Genomic DNA, 25827 nt, shown 5'->3' on the forward strand with positions numbered 1-25827 from the left:
ATAGTACTTGAACATATAATTAGTGGGACACAGGTAAAGAAAGATAGAAACACATTTTTACTCTATCTCTCTGTCAGTCAAAAGCACTCTGATGTACAACAGGAACCTTTTGCACACAACAAAACATATGCATGCTACAGCACTATTTATTCCAGGCGGAACTTAAAAACAGCACTACCCCCCTGCAAAACTGAGAGGGTATGGGTGAAAGGCTGATGATTTAAAAGTACACGTTGACACAAGGCTGAGTGGGTATAAATCCCAGTGGGACTCTGGCACTGCAGAGAACAACATCCCTCACTCCATTTTCACTTTGTTTGTCCAGCACCATTGCGCTCACTGCGGTATTTTCACTGCAAATCTTTGTTTTTCCATTTGGATTCTATCAGCTCCAGGATCAGTGGGTGCTTACCCCCTGGATTGGTTGACAGCTTGCCAAGCAGCTGAAGATCCCTGTGAATATCCTGGTGCAGTTAGCAGAGGACTAGGCCCCCTTTCTATGAGACAACACTACTCTGTTTCCCACCAGAGACCAGTGAAGCATATAGATCATGTTACATGTTTTCAAAAAATTTCTGTATTTGGAAAGTCACTGTGCATGCACTTGTAACATGCTATGCTATGAATTGGCAAACCTCAATCTAAAAAGATTTGAAACTGTGCATAAGGGTCTACCCTATTATCGCTAAATGCATTGTGTAATATTTTATGTAATTGAATATGGCTGCTGTCAAATAAAAAAATTAAATTGCCATTGTAAATGTGCTTTAGGACTAGGCCCTCTACAGAATTGATCTGGCTGATTCTTGAATTGGTGTTCTTAGGTTATATTATCTGCTGTGTAATGATAAAATCATCCCCTAGACCTAAAGCCTCAGTGAGTGATTGCTTGATTATGATACGGAGAAATGTGAATTTTACCATTTTCAAGTAGTCTGACTGGGGTAATTTTCGATTGCTGTGAAGATGAACATCCTGTTCAAGGCAAACCACTGACAAGTATATTTACCAAGTCTAACTACATTTTTCCAGGCATGACTGACTACAGTATAACAAGGCTAATAATGCTGAGGTTCAGCAAAGAACATGATTGCACAGATTGTAGGCAACAGCAAGACAAATGGGCGCAGAATGATCCCGGATATGCTGCCCTAGGATGCAAGGAACCCTGATCTGAGGAATCTGGCAGTCTTCAAGAAGAAGCTGAAGACATGTCTCCTTAAAGAGGACTTCCCATCCCATCATGAAACAACCATGACTGCCAGGTCTCCCGAACAGACAAAACCAGGATTGCTACTCCTCCAGAATGGGCAGGTCCTCTCTGAGCTCCTTTGTATGCCTGGAACTCAGAATCAAATATCCACATTAGATCTTTGATCAATCACAAGCAATGTCACGACACAGGGTCTCATTTACAATATTTTGGCGCAGGGCAGTGCTGCAAGGCTTGTTGGTGCACTGCCCTGCATCAAAAGAAGAGAGCAGGAATGCACCCTATTTATATGATACAGTGCATTCATGACCTGTTCCAATGCGCTGGTGCACAATTGTTTGCCAAGCAACAACGCAGTCATCCATGCGGCATGGTGCAAGGGTGTCTTCATTATAGGAAATAATGTTTTTGCGCAGGAAGGGACACCTTCCTGCACAAAAGAAAATCAGTGGAGGCGTTTTCCTCTTTCTATGTGTGGTGCAGAATATATTTTTCCCCGTTACGCCTCCCATAGGGAGGCATACAGTTTTGACACATTCCCAGGTTTCCAAAACCTTGTAAATCTGTGAATGTGTCAAGATCCATGTGTGTGCTGTGGAAACAGCCACTGCAACGCCCATGGAGTGCCTCTTTGATGCAGAGTAGGGCAACACAGTGACTTGCGCTGCATTGCCTCCATATCTACAAGGCCATAAAATTCACGCAAAGTGGCTTTGCCTGGCTTTGTAGATATGGCCCTGCAGCCTGCCCCGCTGGTGCGTCACAAAAAGTGATGGACTGGCAACACAAGCCACTTGTAAGTATGCCCTCCAGTGCTTTGCATAACAAATAGGTATGTCAGATAGAAAAAGACCAATGGGGAGGTATTACCCGGGGGGAATAACTACACAGAACGGTACTCTCATATTAGCTCTAGAGTCAGGAAAACACACACAAAAAGAACAAACAAAGAAGGCTCTTACATAAAAGAGTTAATTCAGACTCCAGGTTAGTATTTGACAAACTCTAGGCACAGTACTATTAACGAGCCCTAGGAAGCTTCTGTCAATTTTGCACTGAAATCACTGAATAGTTGGGTAAAGAGTAACATTCCAAAATGTAAGAAGATTGTACAATTTTCATACCACAGAACATATCCCAACCGTCTGTTATAGGAGTTACTTTTGCATTTCTTGATTTGAAGTTGACACATACGGAGGGCTTGATTGCAGCTGCAGATAGCCACAATGTCTCTAACAGCCTTCTCAAAAAAGTAACTGCAGGCAAGTGTTTTTCAAATGTATCCAAGTGTTAACTTGGAAGAAGAACTTGTCACTTCCAGTGGGATGGAGGGTGCTGCCAAAAGAATGAAGCAGCCTATTTCTCAAAGGTGTCCTGCTCATGGAAATATCTAGAGTGCAACCATCATGGGTGCCACTCCGATCAGACAATATTTAATAAGAAAACATGATTATGCACTAGTAGAAGTGAAGGGGCCATCTTAATACAGAATTACAGCTGATAAGATAAGATATAATAAAAGAGTCCTGTAAAATGAAACTGATGGAATAATACTGAGTTTGTGGCTTTGGAGGTTTGGTATACAGCCACTATTCAGGATAAGTCTATGGGAGCAAAATCAATAAATGAGATCTTAGTAAGCTAGAATGTGAAGATTGTTGAGAGGTAAATTGTTTCTATAGCTGAGACACCCTCTCTAATTGTGGTAGGGAGAACTCTGAGATGGCAATGATACCTTTGGCAAATTGCCTATGCTAAAGAAAACAAAAACCATTTTGTCATATCAAACCACTATAAATTGTGGGATAAAAACCCCAAATAAACAAAGTCTTTAGTCATGCTGTCAGCTGATCTGAAAGTTGTGACACGCCTAGGTCAGGCCTCTTGCTGTTGACACTAGGAACAAACTGCACACTAATAAGGTGTCTGCATATGCCGCCTGGGACATGAATGAGGCAAGTGATATGCAGTCTATTGTACTTAGTTTTATTGTGCACATTATGATTCTGTGCCACTGGTTACTGATGCTAAAAGAAAATGTTAATAAAATATGTTAGAAAATATGTCACCTGGATGCTTCTGCGCAATAGTGTGCCCTTCTTAAATGTAACCTGAATTGAAGGGCCTGCATTACACCACACGTCAATGTAAAATAAGCTTTTTGGAATTAAGGGGTTCTCTATCCTTCACTTTGAAAGAAGACAGTGATTAATACCTTAATTATAAGGTCTGTGCAATTTGCATCCAAATTAATGAATATGTCAAATTTTTGATTTGAGGTTTACAATTTTAAGAATATCAGATAATGCAATTTCAACCTGTGGTGGATTCCACTATCTCAGTCATTACTCCTGACATGTTGGCCTGTAGATGTGAATTCCCTTTAGACTGTACTAAAGCTGGTGAATCCAAGCATAAAGTGAAATGAGGTAAGTCTTGAGAGATGTACCTATTATAATGTGGTGATGTTGCTAATAAGTTCCTAGCCATAGGTCGAGGAGGAAGTATATTCAATGGAAAGCCTGAAACATCACCAGAGAAAACGGCATGCATCTAAAAAGGTAACCAGCATCACCTTAAAACTCACTAGATTTAGCTGAGGTCACAGAGTTGCAAAATTAGGAGAAGCCTTAGTTTAATCCTGTTTAAGTGTATAAAATGCCCCAATTAAATGCCCACTTTAGTTATAGAGTGTCTAGGTGTGTCACATGTTCATTGCAGCAAACATGGAAATTGAAGGCTCGTCCTGGTTTCTTAAAGAGAAAGAAGAAGGTGTTTTCCAGGATCAGGGTGCCTATGAGACTGCACTATCTATCAGAGATGGACAAACCAGGCACCGAACCTAATCCAGACTAGTAGTTGAGGTTTGCCTGCTATTTACACTATGTATCTATTCATAGAGACATGATATTTTGTAACTGTGCCACCTAAAGAGAAGAGAGATATTGGAGGCTGAAGTGGACACTTCTGAAGCCTCAGTACCCATGCAAGTGACTTCTATTATATACTTGGCCACGTGCACAAACTAACGAGAGATGGGAGCCGCTATTAACTTGTGGCATCTTTGTTGCTAGGCATAATGTATGCAAGGGGGTCTTCCCTTGTTAGGGGGGCTGAAAAAATGTCACAAGAAAGTCTATGAGATTTCCTTGAGCCATTTTTTTCCATACTGTAAACACATAGAAATGTCAACAATATGGTACCAGCTACCTTTCTGCAAGGGCTATGTGCAGTGATGTTCTCTGTGACAGAGAACTTAAGGACCAACCATGCTCAAAGCATATGGCTTGATAATTTGCCAGGATTAGATATATATTGATTTTGCAGGTTGATGCGGAGAGGGACCATACATTTTATCTCAATGGTCAACCACCTACAAAATCCGTGTCATACAGACCCTGCTGAGATATACTAAATATTTCTTAAAAGTATTGATGTCTTATCTTCTGGTAACAGGAGCAGTGGTGGAAGTTTTACTCTTTAAGTTGTAGGAAATATTTTGGTTTGCAGGGATGCAGCAACGAAAAACGGCCAATCAGGCATGAACGTCATTTAAGGGTCGCCAGGGACCGGAGTTGCGCCCCCTAGCTTGCCCCTTGCGATCCCTGGCAATGCCTTTGAGACCCCTGACCTCAGAGGTGGCAAAGTCAGTGTCAGAAACACAGGGACAGCTCGTCCTTATGGACATTGGTTGGGGCTCCACTTCCTTGTTTTCAATCAGTTTTTTCATTACACTAACAGCGAATAATATTATGTTATTCACTATTAGTGTAATTAAAAATGGAGTATAATTAGCCAGAATATGACCCTCCTTGGGAGTTGTGGTAAGCAAAACACTTTTAAATATATGCTTTGTGCGTGCTTGCGGGTGACAATGTTTATGTTAGAAAGAGTGTGTACAAGTGAATGTGTGTGTATGTGTAAGCATGCGTGTGTGAGTGAAACTAAAGATAAAACAACGTGTCATGTCGCTACCCCCAGCATTTTGGTGAATTGAGGTCCATGCAATCAGGTGGAAAAAAATGGTTGCGATTGCCAAGCCAATTTAGTAAATTAGAAGCACATGTTTACAATAATATGTAGGAAAGATTTGATTCAAAATGACAAATGGAGATTTGAAAAAAAAATATTCCTCCAATCGATAATGATCTCTTAACCAGTGTGGCCAAAAATGGCGGTGATATACATAAAACTGCACAAAATCGAAACATAGAATGTCTAGTTGCTTTAGAACTATAATAACCACTTAGAATAATAAGCCCTACCATAAACTGAGTGGTTTAGTGCTTATGTTGCATGTCTTGAAACCCAGAGATTACGTTCAAATTCTCACTTTAGGCACCTTATCAGGATTGTCTAACTCTGTATGGATCGTAAATATATTGTATAAATATGCTTAATGCCATGTAAAGATAAACCGAATATGTGCTATTTAGTAGTTTCACAATTACATGTTTCTTGTTTCCCTTTCTGTCACATCCTGATTTCTTTAATTTAGTCTTACTGGATCCCAAACACAATGCCATTCTGTATATTATCTCATCTTTTAAATGTTCCTGTTATATTCCAAACATTTTCATAGACCTAGGGGCAGATTTATTGAAAATGGCGCTGCACCCAGTGCAGAGCTACTTCCCTTGAGATCCTTAGTGCCTCCCTACAACCACCATGTGAGCGCCGTATTTAAAATGCAGACACCATGGCGCAGGTCAGGGGCCAATAGTGTCATTTTATGTGAGGCTATTGATGTACTCTGCCGGAGTAGCGCCAAAATGTTGGCAATACTCCTGTAGAGTACACAGGGGCCCATTATAATTAACGGTATGCCCCCTTTTAACGCCTTTTAACAGAGGTTTTCTGATATCCAAACTGAATAGATGGGTTGATGAGAAGGAAAGAAAAGAGGCACTCTTGATGGTCAAGGTAACTACAGTAGACTCATGAACTGTGATTCTATTTTACTTTTTAAATAGTCCCAAACATGTCACCAGCTGGTATCTTCTGAGCGTGCTCATTGTATTCAGTTAAAGGGTAGGCACATAATAACAAACATGGATAGGGAAATCCAGCATTTAAAAATTCTGTACATAGATCGCATGGACATGGATTACAGAGTGTGGTTGTATGGAAATAACCAATTGACTGTTTTGATAGGGTATGTATGGGAGATAAATATCTTTTGAAATAGTATTCCAGAGTGGGCCATTGAAACAGTTGCAGTGCTTCCTCAAACGTGAGCTTAGTAGAAAATGTTCTGTCAAGATCCTCACCTGATTGCAGTTGACAGATGGTAAACTACCTTTTACTAGGTTCTGTTTTTGGTCTTCATGTTCCACATTTTTCTTTCATTTTGGCATGACAGCGTGATGATGCTCACATGGAGGGTGATGCTCACCATATACACTGCAGGTCCAGAAGCTGGATCGTCTGATGTGGTGTGGCTTTGGCTGCAGCAGTTCACAGAGTGCCAAGACACTAATGCTAAGCCTAATGCTGTAAATAATGCTTCAGGAGCTCTCATCAAGGGCTGCCACTGAACCACATTATTATCTGCATGTTGTCAGGTCTTGAAGCTGTGCGACATAGGTAGTTTCCATATAGGAAGTGAATACAAAACATACTACAAATTGATATTCAAATTCTTAGATGTGGAGTATATGCCTCTGCTGCACCTATACCTACATGTGAAGAGATCCCCAACCTGATAGTGAAGTCTCTCCACACATAGGTATATGTTTTAGTAGTAAATGTGAGAGGGACACGGGGGAGCAGGGGCGGCCCCTCCATGTAAACGGAGGAGTGTCGCCCGCCAAAAAAATGCCCCTCATAAAAAAAAAATGGTAATAAACTTGGGGGCATATTTATAGGGCCCTAGCGCCACCTTGCTCCACATTAACGTCATTTATTTTTACATTAATGTGGCCCAACGAGGCCAAAATTCCCACGCCGTATTTACAGAGTGGCGCAATGCATGCATTGCACTACTCTGTAACCCTTTGTGCTACATTTTGCCTGTGCCAGGCATAATGTATGCAAAGGGGGCGTTCCCCCATTAGTGGAGCTGGTGAAATGGTGCAAGGAAATCTATAGGATTTCCTTGCACCATTTATTACAGCACTTTTAACACCTGCTCAAGAGCAGACGTTAAAAGGGGGCTTCCATTCTTTAGAATGGGCCCCTATGTACTCCTCAGGAGTAGTGCCAATAATTTGGTGCTACTCCTGCAGAGTACATCAATAGCATCATAAAAAATTACACTATTGCCCCCTACCCTGCGCCATGGTGCGCCGTATTTTAAATACGGCGCACACATGGTGGTGGTAGGGGGTGCTAAGGGACGCAGTGAACAGTGCCGCTTTCCATAAATCTGCCCCTCGGTTTATTACCATTTCATTTTTCAGCGCCATGTCCTGAACCGAGTGTCAGGACGGGACAGGGCTGAGTGGCAGCAGAGTGCTTTACACTTATGTGCGCATGTCCCTTTGGCCAGCCGTCTTGTGATGGCCAGCCAGTCATTTACGCTTTAAATATCTCTAACCCAGCTGTCTTAAGACAGCTGGGTTAGAGAAAGCACAAGCCTCCAGCGCTCTTGTGAGCACTGAGCGAGCCTGTTCCAACCAATCAGCATGAAAGCAGCGTCAGGATTGGTTAGTGGCATTTCCTGGTCCGGTGTGTTGAAGCTTCCTGGAGCTGGAGGACGCCATGATGAACACGCCTGGAGGTAAGTGCCTGTGAGCTTGGTCAGGGTGGCAGACTGAGGCACACAGACATAGGGCACCACATTGTTCATGCCTCCTCCTGATATCCTGCTCATAGTTTGGGTCTGGGAGATGGCTCCGGTGTGGGGATGGGCTAGGACATGGCCGCTGGCCCTGATTGGGCTGTTGAGCAAGGCACACACAGACTGTGGGGGCGACACCAGCAGGCAGATCGCTCCTGGTGAGGTGGGTACTTTGTGCCTTCCCCCTCTCCTACTGTAGGGGCAGACGCATCTACGTGCCCTTCACACAACAGAAAATTTTGATTGAACAGGCCATGTGTGCTTAGCAGGGCCTACACAAGGACCTACCCTGCTTTACTTTGAGACTAGGCCCTTGCTGAGCAAGCTGATTTGGTGTGAGAGGAGCGGCCCCACCCACCAAAATGCACAGGGCACTGCTCACGCCCTGTACTTCAAAACAACGTCCTTCACCAACCTGCATCTGGGCCTGCTCATGGCCCCCAGGAGTCACCAGCTAACTGTAGTGCAGCTGGCCCACAGGGTGAAGAGAGCCCACCCCATCTCAATTATTTGGCCACCCCAGCCAGGAGCAAATACACAATGCTATAGCAACAGGAATCAATGGGGACTGCTCAGATACGTGCCTGCCCTGGATCCATGGAGAAGATAATAGGACATGGCCTCCTGCACATTGGTGACAGTTTTACATCCCGAAGCCTGCTTGAAACCCCTGGGGGAGTACCGGGATGAGGTGGGGCTCAGGGGTTTCCTTCAAGTGGGTGTTGCAGTACCACTTGCCCTGTAGCCTCACCGGAAACTTATTGCCAGTCTACATACAGCACTCAGGGAGGTGCCACTCCTTCTCCGGTCTCGCCATTTCTTGCGCCATCAGCTCGGAGCCTCCCCCACTGCATATTGCAAACATGGGGAAGAATGACACTCTCAAGCAAAAACTCTTATTTAGAGGGCAAACTCTATATGCAATAAAAGGATCAGGAGAAAGCCCTAGAGGACTCAACTACACATCAAAAGAATGATGCACGTCGAAATGATGACCCAGATCCCTCCTGGTGGAGATGAAAACCAGCCTGTACTCAATAGATGCCAAGCTGGATACCCTCATCACCCGCCTGGATCATATGAAGCAGTGAGTGGACAAACACAAGACCCGAATAGACAATTTGAAAACTGCATATCAGACGATGCCCAAGGCGATTCTAGGAAACACCTCCTATGCAGGTATACAATCCTTGACCTTATTAAAGCCAAGAACAAAGACTTGGAGGCAAGATAGCCAGAGTTCCCAAATCCGCAGCCCTCACAAAAATGGAAGGCTACATGGAAACTCTGCTCCGCAACCTTTTTGGTGGGGCATTGTCCATGGTCTTCATAGTAGAGAGGGTGCATTGTTCACTGCGGCGTGACAACCTCCGGGAGCCCCTGCACACCTATAATTGCGCTTCTGTTGAATTACAAAGACAGGAACACAATATTGTGACTCGCCCACGAGTGCCATACTTCACTCAATCGGTCCAAGCCTACCTATTCTTTAACTGTTCCACATTTGCCATTTTGCGCCCGCTGACTGATCCCGAGACACATAGGGGGTCATTCCGACCCTGGCGGTCCATGACCGCCAGGGCGGAGGGCAGCGGAAGCACCGCCAACAGGCTGGCGGTGCTTCCTGGGCGATTCTGACCGCAGCGGTAAAGCCGCGGTCAGAAAAGGGGAAGAGGCGGTTTCCCGCCGGTTTTCCGGTGGCCCAGGGAATCCGCCATGGCGGTGCTGCTTGCAGCGCCGCCATGGGGATTCCGACCCCCTTCCCGCCATCCTGTTCCTGGCGTTAATTACCGCCAGGAACAGGATGGCGGGAACGGGTGTCGTGGGGCCCCTGGGGGCCCCTGCACTGCCCATGCCACTGGCATGGGCAGTGCAGGGGCCCCCTAACAGGGCCCCATTAAGATTTTCAGTGTCTGCTTTGCAGACACTGAAAATCGCGACGGGTGCCACTGCACCCGTCGCACCCCTTCAACTCCGCCGGCTCCATTCGGAGCCGGCTTCATTGTTGAAGGGGCTTTCCCGCTGGGCCGGCCGGCGGTCTTCTGGCAGTCGCCCGCCGGCCCAGCGGGAAAGCCGGAATGGCCGGCGCGGTCTTTTGACTGCGGAGCGGTCTTTCGGCTGGAACCGCTTGGCGGGCGGCGACCGCCGACCGCCGCGGTCAGAATGACCGCCATAATGCCTAGTCCTCCACCCTGCCAATACCTGGCTGGGTCATTTGCTTCGCCCTCCTCTGTCCTGAGGGAAATTTCCCAGTCTGGTTTTTGTCTGTTTTGGGAGTGATTGAGGTGGAGTGGGATCAGGATCCTAAACCTTGTTTTTGGGTTGGAGTTAGAGGAGGGTAGGTTTGGAGTATTGCTGATTGTTTTTGTTTGATGCAACTGTTTTTTGTTTCCCAGAAGTGCCTTGCACGGTTTCCCTCACTCCTGCTACCCTGTCACATACAGGTTTCCCCACTACATGCCTTAGTACACATTCCGCTCATCTTCAACCCGCCGACATAACCACTATTAACTGTCTCACATTGAACATCCATGGTCTAAACAACCGCAGGAAGGTGCGTCTCATACATGCATACATTAGCAGACACAATATAGATATCTGTTTCCTTAAGGAGCTTCACTTGACACACCCCTCCATACCAGGTTTACATGGCACGGTAGAGAAGGGAGTTTCATACTTTCCTCTACTCTAATTACACTTTAGGCGTGGCCATTCTCCTGCAAAAAGGCTTACACTGGTAATTGACAAATTCTATTTGCGTTGAGGCTGGCCGCTACATCCTGCTTACCGAAGTCCTCCACAAACAGCCTGTCACACTGGCCACTATCTACAGCCCCAATATAGATGACCCAGACTTCATCATCGAGGTGTGGAGGCACATCACCAGCTTCCGACCCAGCTTAGGACCCAGACCTCTCCTATTGGGTGGCGACTTCAGCATCATCTTGAATGACTAGATAGACAGGGCGGGATCCTCCTGGTGACCACACCCAAAAGCTGCACTGGCCCTTAACACCATTATTTAAGATAAATACATACATGGCAACACACACACACCCTTGCAGGGGACAAGGGAGGTATGCGTGCCCTCCACTGACTTTGAAGCATCTCTTCGACCCTTGGAGGATAGAAAGGGTTTTCAGATATCTCTGGGGTAGGAGAGAACTGTCATCTGCTCCCAGTACATGGTGAGCTCTATTTGGCAGCATGTGACATCTTGTAGCCAAGCCTGAAAAGTGTGAAGTGAGCGCTGCCTCCAGTGCATGGAAACCTTTCAATTGGCCATTGGCGTCAGTCCTGTGCAGCAGCATTTTTTGTATAACCCAGGAGGACCACTAGTGGGGTGTTTGGCAGCGTGTATTCTGTAATAGTGTGTATGTGGGTGAAGATTCCCTCCCAAAACCCCACCATCCCGGGCCAGTCCAAGGGGAGGTGCAGAAAGGTAGCTTGCGGTGAGCTACAGCGCAGACAGTCCTCCTCCACAATCCCTATCCAATGAAGCTGTTGGGAAGTGCGGTCAAGGAGGTGTAGGAATTTAAATTGTATTAGCCTCAGTCTATAGTTAGGTGGTAGACGTTTCATCTGATCGCAGCAATAGGATCCCTGGGACTCTGTAATAATGAGGTCAGGATCTCTATCCCATATCGTGCGTGCTGTAGAGGTTGCAATTGGTGCCATGGATTGCATAGTATTGTACAGCCTGGTCACGTATTTGCAGGGTTAGAGGTTAGTGAGTGCCTGGAAGGTTGGGGGCAGTGGTTAATTTGTAAAACAAGAAGTGCCAGGGCCCTCGTCAGAAGGGCACAGCAGCTTGCACCATCCTTAGCCCCGGCCAGCTCTGCAAATTACAGTACCAACACAACTACTAACCATCACACTATAAGAATGGCATGGGTGGCACAAATTAGTGATTATTAATGTGTATTAAATGAATTAATAGTTGTTTTGCTCATCCACAGATTTGGCATGCAGTCCCACAGTGTTCCAGTGCTAAGAATTAAGTACTGGTGCCGAGATCCAGAAACCACTGGCTCAAATTAAGCACTGGTTGGAGGGGGGTGCAGGGAACTTGCCATGAAGTGTTCAACATGTTGCACATAGTTGGTGGTACAGCAATGATTCTGGTGCGGTGGGGTGTGTAGCCGCTGAGGTTTCGAAGGGTGGGATGAAATGGCCATCTTGGTAGAGATCGGAGAAGGTCTTCAGATCCCTCATATATGCCCTCGCCCTGGTTCCGGAATTGAGTAGGGGGGTGATTGAAGGTTATGGCTGATCAGGATGGAAATGTGTGTACATGTCAGAAAGCCCGGCCAATTTTTGCAAATTTTTCCAAGCCCAGCGTAACCAGTTGACCGTGTCTGTTACCGTCCAAAACGTCCTGTAGGGGTCATATAGTGCCATAGTTAAAAGCCACAAGGTATGTTTCTATGGCCATGTGTAGTTCAAAAGGTGTTGTGTGGATCCAATAGTGCAGAAATGACACCTGGGCGCACATAGCGTAAAGTGGCATGTTTGGAGTGGCCAAGCGGCCAATCGGCCTTGAGAGAGTGGTATAGAGAGAAGTTCCAATCTAGTTCAGGGTTGTTTGCCAGCCCATGTTAATGCTACCAGATTGGAGTATAGGTGTTGAAAGAAGTGTGCTGTGAGAGGAAGTGGGATGTTGAGGAACAGGTACAGGAATTTGAGTTGTATGTCCATTTTTGCAATCATGATCTGTCCAGCAATGGACAGTGGAAGCCGAGTCCAGATTGGTATCCTGTCCTCGAGCCAAGATTTAGCATGGCCATAGTTAGCTGTCCAGTGTTTGTTTGGGTGGCGGCTTAGCCAAATCCCCAGATAGCAAACCAGCTCCATAGTCCATTGATATGGATCGTCTAGTGTGAAAGGCTGTGTTCCGTCGATGAGAGGAAATTGTACGGATTTCGACCAATTAATTTTTACCCCAGAAAAGCCGCAAATCAGAGGTGAAGGAAACTAATACCCAGGCGCGTAAGTAATGTAAAATTGTGGCACATCCGGGTATTAACCGAGAGTGGTTGGGTCATACCATTGTAGGGAATAGTGAGAGGAGTTGGGTAGCCAAAAAGTTTGCGAAGATCTTGGCATCTATGTTTATGATGGACAGTGTGCAATACGAGTCACAGTGAGAAGCTGGTTTGTTTGGCTTAAAAAGGTCACTATAGCTTCCTCTTGAAGAGAGGGTGGAGGAAGCCCTTGTATAGAGATTCCTCGATCATGGACAGCATATGGGGGGCCAATAGAGGCGGATACTCCTCGTGAAATGTGATGGTTAGACCATCAATGCTGGGTATTGTTTCACCAGGAATGCTGTAAATGACTTGTATGAGCTCTTCCAAGGTGAATGGATCAAAGGTATGTTCAATACGCCAGATCTAGCCATACAAACTGGAGGTCATCGAAGTATGTGTTCAGCGCGTCATCTGACTGAGCTTGGGTGTCAGTGCAGAAGGTGGAAATAGTGGCTAATATCTCCCTGAGGGCAGAGTGAAGGACTTGATTATCATCTAGGATTTCTGTCATGTAGATACATGCTTGCAGTCTATAAAGCAGTCCTGCAAGGGTTTTGCCTGGGCGATTCCCCTCCTCCCCATAGCAGCGGGCTTGTGTATCACACTCTAAGAAACTAACCTCTTGATCCACCTCTTTAGTGCATTCCAATAGTTCAGTACATATTTCAGCAACGGTGGCCATGTCCCCTAATCTGAAATTGTCTGACTCTATGGCTTGGATCTCTTTCTTCAGTTGATCCATCCTTCCACATATGGATCTCAGAACCCTGGACTGTTTGGCAATGCAGGCATCTCAGATGACCACCTTAAAAGCCACCTATAGTGTAGAAGGAGAAGTGACCAAGCCTTCATTGGTTGCAAAGTATTCTGTAATTTCTTTGCACATTTCTTCACCAAAGTGACTCGTAACACATGTGGGGGAAGTCTCCAGGTGAAGGCACGGGCAAGAGAAGGAGGGACGACCAACTTTATGAGTGCCGGGACATAGTCAAACAGGGTGAGGGAAAGATTTTCCACCCTAACCACCCAGGTCAGGGTGTTGCAGGGTTGGATTGTAACCGGTAGTCTATCTTAGACCAGGCACTGTGACCAGCTATGACTTATGTCCCCTGGGAATGGCCATTGGGCACAGTGCCATGGAGGTGTGCCCAAGTTAGGCCCCCCTATGGCACTTTGAAAAAAAATGTAAAATACTTACCTGGACTTACCTGGGACGAGTCCCCCCATCCTTAGGTATCCTCCAGGTGTGGGTGCGGGTGGGTGGGTGTGTCCCTTGGACAGGGAAGGGCACCTGTGTGTTGTTTCCATGGTCTCTGACCATGGAAAAAGGCCCACAGGTCACCTAACGCCTGCCCATACCCAGGCGTTAAATAATGGCGCTAAGCATGATTTTTGCACGGGAAGATAAATAAGTCGCTAGGGCCTTAGAGTCATTTTTTGCAGAGGAACGCCTACCTTGCATTTAATTGACGCAAGGTAGTTTTCCGCAGGCAAAAAATTACTTTACCTCCAATATTTTGGCGCTAGAGATGTCTAGCGCCAAAATATAAATATGGAGTTAAGTTTGCGCCGGATTTGCATAAACAAAATGACAAATTTGGTGCAAACAGAGTATAAATATGCCCCTTAGCATCCAAGGGAGAGGAAAATTAGAAGAATCTGTGCAAGTAAATTCTTCTTTTTTCAAGATCACACCCAATGTTTTAGACTGTGCTCTGACCCTCAGAAGTGTATGTTTAGTTGGCTTATACACAATAGCCATAAGTTAAACGTATTTTTATAAGTCCCTAGTATATGGTACCCGGCGTACCTAAGGCCTGTAAGTCAAAGTGTCCCCCATGGGAAGGTACTGATATTTTGACTCTGAGGGTGCACTGAGGCCTTGTGACCAGATCTCAATGCCAGTGCTTTGACCCTCAAAAGTGTATGTTTAATTGGCTTATTCCCAAATAGCCATAAGTTAACGTATTTATAAGTCCCTAGTATATGGGACCAGGGGTACCCAAGGCCTGTAACTAAAAGTGTTCCTCCTGGTATGCTGCTGGTTTATCGACTCTGAGACTGCACTGAGGCCTGCTGGCCAGACCTCAGTGCCAGTGCTATGACCCTCAAAAGTGTATGTTTATTTGGCTTATAGCCTTAAATTAACATATTTATAAGTCACTAGTATATGGTATCCAAGGCCTAAAAGTCAAAGTATCCCCCATGGGGTGCAGCTCTGATTGTGACACCCTGGTAATGACAAAGTAACACGTGTCTCCCAAGCTGCCATTGCACACTGGTAAAATAGTTTTAAACTGCTAACTCAACTTTGCCATTTAAACTAATGACAAAGACCGGATCTTCCGTTTTAATTTATGTATGTCACCCCTAAGTTAACCCTATTGAGTCCTAAGGCAGGGTACTGTATAGTAAAAAGTAGGACATGAGGTTTTATATTTCCTAACAGCAAAAACTCTAAATTATCATTTTTACTGTGGAAAGGCAAGTGGCCCCATTGTCTTTGGTGCAGGGTTACAAGCTGACAACTCAATTATTTTAACTACTGAATGGGACTACTAAAGTTGGTACTTCAGGGTATCAAAAATAATTGTTACATCAAATCCGACTTGATGCCCACGACAAATTTAATGTAACTTGTGAGTAAAAGGCAACTTTAGAAAGTTCACAGATGCTGGCTATACAACAGCCTTCTGCTCCTGGTGAGAAGTGTGAAAGACTCGCAGGAAAGGAACCTGCAGTTGGAAGAGGTGTGACCTCTCTGTAAGGAAGCCACAAAGGCTGTGAGCCAAAGGCGAGCTTCAAAGGAGAAGCCTTCGTTCAAGGGCAAATGATCGACACACACAAGAGAGGCAGCTCTTTTGTTCTGGTAGGCAGGTTGTCATTGAGTACAGAGAGGGGAGAAGAGTTGTCAAACCGGTTTTCCCATTGGCATGTAGTCCTAAAGTAACCACACCTCAACAGTGGCCTACCAAGCTCCACACATTGAGAAAAGGGTTCTGACTTTCTTGGTATTTGACAACATATAGCACTCTGGGATAGCTAGATGCCACACTTTGCAGGAAGCCATCAGGCAGGAGGAGACCTGGTAGCCCATTAATTAGTTGTCACAGAATCCTCAAGGGCATGTTGTTGGGATACAAGTGGCACACCTAGCAGCCAGACCTCAGACCACATATCTACTAGAAAGAGGACTGAAGAAGGACAGCCCTGATAGTTCCTGGATTTGGCAAAGAGAGGATGCACCAAAGGCTGGACTGTGCCTGCTGCTCCTGAGCTAACAAAGAGGGAACTGGTGCCCTGCTTAAGCAAAATACATCCCTGAGACCAAAACATAAGAGCTGAACACCAAGAGTCACTTGACAGACTCTCTGTTACAACTCCAGGGCCACAAAAGCTGGGAAAGCTACCTTGGCAAGTCGGTAACCACATTCGCTTGATTGCTGCTTGCCGGCAAAGTACAGCCAGAGAGACTGAACCCTGACACTCAAAAGTTGCACCCAAGTCTGCGGGGCCCTGCAGAGTCATCAAATTACTGTTTGGTTGTCCAAGACTGACACTAGACTAGAACAGGTTAAGGGAACTGCTGTTTTTACTGTGACTGGAGAGTAGTAAACCAGTGGCACCTGGCGTTTGACTGGACTTCACCTGGACTTCAAGGGATATCAACGTATATGGCCAAAGTCACCATATCATGTTTGTGGACTGAGGGGTGGCCCCAGGGAGATCCCCATTAATAAGATCAGTATCCCCAGCATTTTCATCATCCTGTATCCCTTGCATCATCAGGACCACTCCATTTACTTCCATGTCAGTTTGTCAAGGGAGCCTGGAACTGGACTGGAGACTGTTTTGACTTCAATGGAAAGGGTCTGCTAAGCCTTACTGCCCCCTTGACTTGCTTCCTGCCAGAGTTGGATGCCCAAAGTGGGCCAGAGTTGCTGAATCAACTTTCCAAACGTTCTCCAAATTTTGTGAGGTACCCGCCAATGCTTGCTTGCAGTCTTAGGGAAAAGCTGTGATTTACGATTTGCTCAAAAAGTCATATCTCAAGAACCCTCTGCTGGATTTTGTTCATTTTGGTGTCTAAAAATTCATGTGAATAAGATCTATTTTTATGTACTGGTGTTAGATTTCTTTTCTATTGTGTTTCTTTCTCATTCAGTTGTTTCACTAATATAAAATAATTTACCCTTGTTAATTTGATTAGCCTGACTGCTCAAAGCTACAGCTACCCAGGGTTGAGCTAGGGTTTTACAAACAACCCTGACTGGACCTAAGACATGTTTGTGAGTTTATTATACAGTGAGATCACAAGACCACACCATATATTAAACTGCATTTTCTCACAGTCTGGAAGCAATTTGTCAGTCAGCCAGTGATTCTGAAGAACATGGCCATGGCAGTTGTGATGTCCCTTCAAAAGCACAATATGTGCATCAGAGAGACTGTAACAGGGTAGACCAACCCAGAGAGCAAGAACTTGCAGTGGCAAGCACAGAGAGAGTGCTCTTTTGGCAGGCCTCCAAGTTAGTGCAGTCCCAAATGTCTCCATTTACTTCAGAGGCTGGGTGGAAAGTCAATACAGCAATACTACGATCATCTCTTTCTGCATGTTGATTTCCTTGAGCAGATTTACATGCTGAACACTCTCTGAGGGAGCATGGATGCACTCTTGGGCCTCATTGTACGGCACCCCAGTGAACTCCCACTTTACTCGGGGAGTTGAAGAAATTTCTGGACATTATGCTCAAAATGGGGATCCTGCACATACCAAGCATACAGTCCTACTGGTCTACATGCGCTGTTAGGGTAACACCCCGCTTCGCACCAGTAAAGAGCAGAGAACATTATTGTGCTATTTCAGAATATTCAGCGTTTCAATGATAAATCTGCTGCACTGCCCTAAGAACATCGAGACCATGGCAGATTGTTCAAAATTAGGCCTGCAGTGGAACTAGTGCTTAATCTTAATCTAAACCCGTGTTGCCAGTGCGGTCCACAGAAACTCATATTTGGGGACCAGCACCTATTTGTTCTCATTTTCATAATTACCAACAGAAAGATAGAGAACAATGGGCACAGGGGAAAGAAGAAGGAAGTTAGGAAAAATGTCACACAGGAAAAATCAGGGATCAGAAAGACTGAGATAAATGGACAGGGAGTGTCTAGCAGTGGATTAAAGAGGCATGAGATGGACTCCAGACTACTCAGCCTTGGTTTACGGTGCACCAACATGTAATAGCATTGGCTATGGGCTTCTAAGCAGAGTTCTGGGCATTGGCAATCATTCCTTTACAAATTATTCACTGCTTGTAACATTTAAGTGACAGTTTTCTAGATATTTATACTCCTGGTAAAATATATAACCATTAATAAGTTCTTGGTCCTCTACAACGATTGGCTGCTGTTCACGAAGTACACAACGAGGAAAGGATCTTGTTACTTGATTACAACAAATACATGGATGGTGCTGGTAAGAATGACTAGTTACGTCATCTCAATACATATGTTGTTTACCATCAATCAACCCTACAGGAAGACCAATGTCTTTCCTTGACTTTCAGATGACCATCATTGAATGTGTTACTGTAGCAGAAGCAGTAGCTTCTACTTGATATGATGTGGAAGACCTTGTACTGTCGCAAGATCGGCACTCTGCTGATGGCATTCCTGCAACAGAGAAAAAGATTCAACCATGTTGTTGTTGCTCTTCTCTAAGTAAGGAAAGAGACAGGAAAGTAGGTATTAATGTCCACAGTGCCCATCTCAGCCAGGCCTATGTTTTCCAACTTGCTTTAATATGTACCATGTAAAAGTGAAGTAGTGAGGAATTTATTGAGGTGGAGTGCCTTAGTATATACCTTTAATGGATGTGCATGGATACACACTTACTATGAGCTGATACTTCACTAGACAAGCAGCCTTTCAAACTGTTTCCTCTAGGTGAGAACACCTTGGACTTGATTATGGCCTGCTTGACATCTTTATCTACCATCAGAACATTGTAGATGTTCTGTATGCTATGTGACAAGTGCCTTACAGTCACCACACTGCACATAAGAGTGGACAAAAGTCCAGTTTGTTAGCGAGTACCCTAAAGTATGTAGCAGTTTTTGACGTGTCCTTTAGGTAATTTAGGACAGTATTCCCTAGCATGTTTACCTTAGTTTAAAAGGTAGATATGCTCATTCAGTTCCAGAAAAGAAGGCCTCAAGGCATTCTCGGACACCCCACAACTTGCATACACAAACTGGATAAAGTTGGATTTAGCACAGCAAGTGCTCTAAGGGCGCATCAAAGACATATCTTCCTGAGTCTCATGTGGCTCTCATGGGAGCCATAATCAAAGGTTCAGTTGGTACGTATTCAGTATTACTCAGAACAATGAGGGAGGAAGACATTTCACAGATAGTAAAAACTTATAGCTAGATTTATCGTTGCAAGGGCAAACACAACCCTAAAGCCAAATTAACCAAACAATGCAAGGCCACCTTGTGTGGCAATGTCTTGCTTGGTAAATCTGGAGTACTCTGCCCTGGGAAGGCCTTCCATGGGTGGATTGTGGGTGTTACCACACATCAACCCATGGATTTAGACACATTCCCAGATTTACCAAGACTGCTAAACCTAGGAGAGTATCAAAATACTGCACTTTACCAGGGGATGTGCAAGGAATGTTGGTTCTTCTAGTTGTTTCCTCTTTCTAAGTGTGCTGCATTTTGCACTACACTTAGAGAGAGGAAAAAGCCTCAGAGGACATCTTCCTGTACAAACACAATCCTGCCTGCAATGCAGGCACCTTTGCAGCATGGCGCAAGGGTGCCTTTGTTGACGCTATGCAGTGTAATATGCGCTAACACAGGCGGAGACCAGGAATGCATCATATCTTGGTAAATATGGTGCATTCCTACCCTTTCCTTCCACTCAGCTCAGTGCAGTAAGTTGTCTTGCTGCTTTGCATTGCGTGAAAGGTTGACAAATCTGGGCCTTAGTCTAGGTTTTCTTTTCATTTTGGATGTTTAAAGGATTCTTGATGCGTCAAACAACATGTCTGGCCATATTTGTGTAGAGGTTGGCTTACGATGCATTTGTATGCAAGTTGGTTGATGACTGAGAGAGAGGTTGTGTGATTGGTGATCCTGCCCAGTGGCGTATAAATCAGATGGCTCCTTGAATAGTGGTAGTATGCTGATGTGAGTGTTCTCCTGTGTTGGATTGGGCTTGTGGCTGGCAGTATGAAAGCCACTGTATGTGGTGTGTAAAATGTGTGTGTATGGCCCATAAATTAGTCTGTGCTTTGAGGTGGATTACGGCTCACCTTCCGTAGTCAAGAGTTCAATATTCCGATACTGGTGTATTTGCTTAGGTCGATGTAACTTGCATTGATCCCACTTACTTTCCCACAATGACCTGCAAACGTCAAACTTTGCCTAAGTGGCTAAGATCATGCATTTTCTTTACATTTTGTCCTGGACTCTGTGGCGATCCACAAATTTCCAACCACCCGTGTTCCCACATGTCTCCACATAATAATGGAGCTCAGTATGTGTGGATGAGTCTAGTGCCCCTGAAAAGAAAGGGCACAAAGCGAAACATGAACAATCAAGTTTTCACACTCAAAAACAACGCTTTTATTTTGTAATGTGAGTACCTGTTTATTTTGAGCCCATGATCAGCTGCTAAACGGGGAATCCTACGAAACCCAGACAGTTCTGAAAACTAGGTATCCAGGGGAGTTCAAGGTGATATGACTTGTGCAGATCTCACAAAGTTTGCTTACCCAGAAGTCCTCAAATTAAGGGTGGTGGCTGATCACGGCCACAAATACTGCAGCTACCACTGTCGCTGATCTATCGATGTAGCATTTTAGGGCCTTTTGTGTAGGAGTCTCTTGGCCCACCCACACAAGTGGGGTACCCTTGTTGTCAGGAAATGTGGGGAATGATGGGCCTTACGGCATTTGTGGTCCCTCCACATTCCAGAACTTTCTCTCACAGAAATGTGTGTTTTATACCAAAGTTTGAGGTTTGCAAGGCATTGTGGTTTAAAAATATATGGGATTCACATGAGGTATACCACCCTGGACTCTCCCAGTGTCAGTTTATAGAAATCCCTGGGTTTGGTAGGTTTCCCTGGATGTCAGCTGCGCTAAGCCCAAAACCCACAGCTAGCGAAGTTGCCAAAGAAAGTGTTGGTTTTGAGTGGAAACTTACCACCTGATCATGTTGCTGTTTGGACCCAAGTATCCTGAAAAAAATGGTACCTGACTTACGTAGGTGGGCCTAACACCTGCAGCAGGAAAGGGTCTAAATCCTTGTTATAACCAAACAAGTCACACCACCCTGGACAACCCCAGGGTATTACATTTTCAGAAATGTCTGAGTATGATATGTTTTCCTTGGCAGCGGCTGAGCCAGGTCTAATAATACACAGGTATCCAAATTGTATAAAAAAGCTTGTGTTCTGCTAGGTGAAATCTGATGTCTTTGAGTTACGTTTTAGGGTGTTTTGTGTTGCAAGCGCTAGGCCAGCCACATAAGTGGGGTACTGGTTCTTACGGGGAGACATGTGGGATCAGAGATTAGTTGAATATTTGTTATTACCAAATGGATTCCTCTGCATGTGTGCATTTAAAATGTAAAGTAGTGTGCAAGAAAGAAAACATTTTGCAACATGCACTCTGAATTCCATGCTAGTATACGTACCCATAAATTCAGAGGTGTACAAATAACCGCTGCTTCTAAGTGCAGGATCTGATGTACATTTTGGAGATACATATGTTTCCCTGTATACCAATGTTTTACTCTTTATATCTTACCATATGAATTGCTCTATAAGCTGTAAACCATAAAACACTATTGTAAGATGCAGCTTAGTTGTTGGCTCTGGCTATCCATGTTCTTGCATAGCCTACAAACCTTATATATCCCCAAGACCTGACGAGTCTCATGGACTTAGCAGTATATTGCTTTTGTAAATCAGCCATTGTGACAAGAAATGACTGGTGAAAATGCTGTCACAAATGACAGTTTTTTCCCACTCATTTTCAATGTGTTTTCATTTCCACAGTTAATTTCTTTGGGAAAGCCTTGAGGGATATATACAAATGACCCCTTGCTAAATTCCGAAATTGGTCTACTTTCCAAAATGAAAAGCTTCTGGCATGACCCATGGGTTTCACACCTGCTTCCACCACAAACTAGAAGTAGGTACAAAAAAAGTAGGGAAAATGGGATTCCGCAAAACTGTGCTAAAATTGTTTTCTATACAGATCTGCTTTTTCCTGAAAGCTAGGAAGTTGGTGATTTTAGCACAGCAAACATTTCGTAGGCTCTATTTGTGGGGAAAAACATGCACTTTCTTGCACAGCACTTTTGTCTCCTTTTTAAACAAAAGCAACCTAAATTTACACATATTTGGCTATTTACTCGGTTCACTTGAGGGGAATCTATAAACTCTGGGCACCTTTGGAATCCTCGTGATATTGGGAAGAAAGAAAGCAATTTGACATTGATACATTATGTAGAAAAAACCTAAGCAGTGAGGGGTGGAATAACTAAACCTGGGGAAACAGTCCTGATTACTTGAAGAAACAGATGGGTTATGGGAAAATAGGATTTTATATTTGGGCTACCACTTCAAAGAGACTAAGGGGGTCATTCTAACCCTGGCGGTCGTCGACCGCCAGGGCTAAAATGACGGGGGCACCGCCAACAGGCTGGCGGTGCCCCGCAGGGCATTCTGACCGCGGCAGTTTGGCCGCGGTCAGACAAGGAAAACCGGCGGTCTCCCGCCGGTTTTCCGCTGCCCTTGTGAATCCCCCATGGCGGCGGAGCGTGGGATTCTGACACCCCCTACCGCCATCCTGTTCCTGGCGGGTCTCCCGCCAGGAACAGGATGGCGGTAGGGGGTGCTGCGGGGCCACTGGGGGGCCCTGCAGTGCCCATGCCAATGGCATGGGCACTGCAGGGGCCCCCGTAAGAGGGCCCCACTTTGTATTTCAGTGTCTGCTATGCAGACACTGAAATACGCGACGGGTGCCACTGCACCCGTCGCACATACCCACTCCGCTGGCTCCATTCGGAGCCGGCTTCCTCGTGGGGAGGGGTTTCCCGCTGGGCTGGCCACCATTATATCCTATGGAACTCGTAATACGGCTCGTGGTATATCCGTCACTTTACCATCACTTTTGGGATGGATTAACACCTCCTCCAAAGTTGTAATACCCCCCTAAGTGTTTAAACCAAAAGCTTACGTTTTTCACAAACTATTCAACACGTAGGGGTAGGATTTATCCCTACTTGCAGACACATTTCTTTTTTATTTCTCACACAAGCATTTCTTCACATTTTCTTTAAAAGACCACTAGTCTAAATAGGAAAGCTTTTTCTTCCAGTAGTTGTGTCTCATTCCTAACTTAGCTGTGAGCCACTCATGAATTCCTAGGAGTAACACGCAGTAGAAGAGCATTCACTCTAAATCAGGAACTCTGTTCTTTATTTGTGGTATCGAGAGCAAAATATAGCCTTCTGAACCTCTCTTGGAACTATCATTTCCATTTTCAGAAATTAAATACAAGTGGGCAGTTTTCGCCTGTGGCACAAGGTAAATGGTGTCTGAGAGCTGGGGAAAGCTGCTTTTCTATCCTAAATATTGACAGAATACATCTCCAGTCAATCTAACGTCTCCACATGTTCTAAATCTGAAAGATGTCTTTCATAGATACCCTCTCTTTTCAAAAATATCGGAAAAGAATCCACTACACATTAATCACAAAATCATGAATTTCATTTTTGTCCACATTTTTTCTAGGGTCACAGTATTAGAGAAACTAATATCTGGAGACGACTTGGAGCCGTCCTTTGAACCAATCATGAATGTAAAAGTGTAGGAATGTTACAATTTAAAAACCAGTCTTATATTTTATTTCACTTATGCCTTACCCCAGAGAAGACAGTCATACTTCAACATATTAGCAAACACAGGTTTTAAAGGTGAAGGTGGTGGTTCTCAATTTTTTATGGTCGTTAACTCTCCCAGTAGGAAGGATTTCAGGATAATGTTCAGTCTAAGGAGTGTACTAAAACCCGATAGATGTGCATAAAATACTTACAATTCTAAGTGTGAGTCAATTGGACAAATAACATGCAACTGGGAGTCCCACGAAATCACCCCACAGAACACTGTGATTTTTGACCAGCTGAAGTAAAGTAATTTGTTTTTGCAAGGTTCTTAGCCATTCTGTTTGTCTGCAGTTTCATAAATTGAACACAAATGCCCTTTGTGGTTTCGCAAAAACTTTTTATAGAATTTATAATATAATAGTAATTGTATACCAAAGTTACTGTACTACTTGAAAACACTTAGTAATGACCACACAAATCTGTGCTGTGACTGTATTCCTGTCTTACCTGTAAAAGTATATCACTACCAGCATGTACTATATCCTCAAAGAGTTTCAGAACGTTCTGGAATTTATTGTCATCATACTCAAAGCGATCACCAAAAATGATGGAGCAGATCACATTGCTCACAGCATTGTTTATCAAGAAATGTGGGTCAAATGGACGGCCTAGGAAGAAAAAGCACAAGAGAGCCAACATGAAACACAGATACGAGTCTAAGGCCACAAAATAGCTTCTGATCACCAAATATATGGTCAACAGTTCCTTTTGTCTAGCACTGAAAAGACATGGGCCAACAGTCCTGGGATCTAGACCAGAAGGGACATGGGCAGGAAACCCTTAGCTTACAACTGAGGACCATTGAAAAACATCCCTGGCTTTACAAATGACAGGAACATCAATAGCCCTGGGCACCCAGTGGGCGAATGAATAGAGTGCTTTTGGCTTAGGCCCAGATTTACAAAGTTGTCATACAAACCAGTACACCAGTCAAAGTTGCTGTGGAGGACAGTGGCTTATCTACTAAGAAATTGCACCATCCTGCTCTCACCACAGTGCTGGTGCACAATCAGTCGGCCTAGAGCAGTGGAAGGGCATTTACATCATGTCTAGCATAGGTTTTGTATTGGAAGGATACCCTTCAGTACAAAATACTATGCCCAGCCAAACTTAAAAACGTTTCCCACTTTGGATGTGTGCTGCACAGTGCAGCACACATGCAAACTCTGAAACATTAGGAGAAATAAAAAAGTTTCTCCTTTTTAAGAATGCTTAAAAGAGGCATAATTTTAGCTGAAAACCCTTTTCTACTATTGTTAGTAAAAAGGTTTTGTGTTAAAGACCATGGGCCCGTATTTATACTTTTTTTGCGCCGCATTTGCGTCGTTTTTTGACGCAAAAACGGCGCAAACTTGCAAAATGCCATAAGAACTCCAAAGAAGCACCCATGGAACGCCCCCTTGACACATGTAATACAAAGCAAAGTGCTACTTTCCGTTACTTTCAGGCAGCTTTTCAGAGCAAAACGCATTTGGGGCTGGAAAGTATATTCCAAAATAACATTTGGTGAAGGTTGGCATCACATTCGTGATGCAAACCCAGTGCAAAATGATAGTGAATCTGCCCTGTAGAATCCTTTAGCTCATAAGTAGCTAAGCTGAAGATGTGAACCTCAGCATGGGGGCGGATGGAAATCAACCATAACAATCACTATCAAGCTAAGAATTTGATCAAGCTAAGGATTTGAAAAATATATTTTAGGAATAAAAACTAATAAAATGTTGAAAGACAGAAAACTTAGGAAAATTTACTCTTTAGGTATTCCAATGAAAGTAAATAAGACGCGATGACATTGCTCTATCCTTGAGAAAGTAGAGTACTTGCAACACTTCCCGT

The 25827-nt window shown here is 44.4% G+C and overlaps 1 protein-coding gene across 1 annotated transcript in view; it reads right to left on the reverse strand.

Annotated features, from left to right (window-relative positions):
* The window catches only part of LOC138292726 (cytochrome P450 2D4-like), a 149824-nt gene that overhangs the window by 79454 nt on the left and 44543 nt on the right, over positions 1-25827 (reverse strand). The window contains exon 4 of the mRNA XM_069231464.1: positions 24439-24599. Coding sequence (XP_069087565.1) covers positions 24439-24599 — 161 coding nt within the window. The remainder of the gene's footprint in view (positions 1-24438; positions 24600-25827) is intronic.

The sequence above is a fragment of the Pleurodeles waltl genome, chromosome 4_2 (genome assembly GCF_031143425.1).
Source record: "Pleurodeles waltl isolate 20211129_DDA chromosome 4_2, aPleWal1.hap1.20221129, whole genome shotgun sequence".
NCBI lineage: Eukaryota > Metazoa > Chordata > Amphibia > Caudata > Salamandridae > Pleurodeles > Pleurodeles waltl.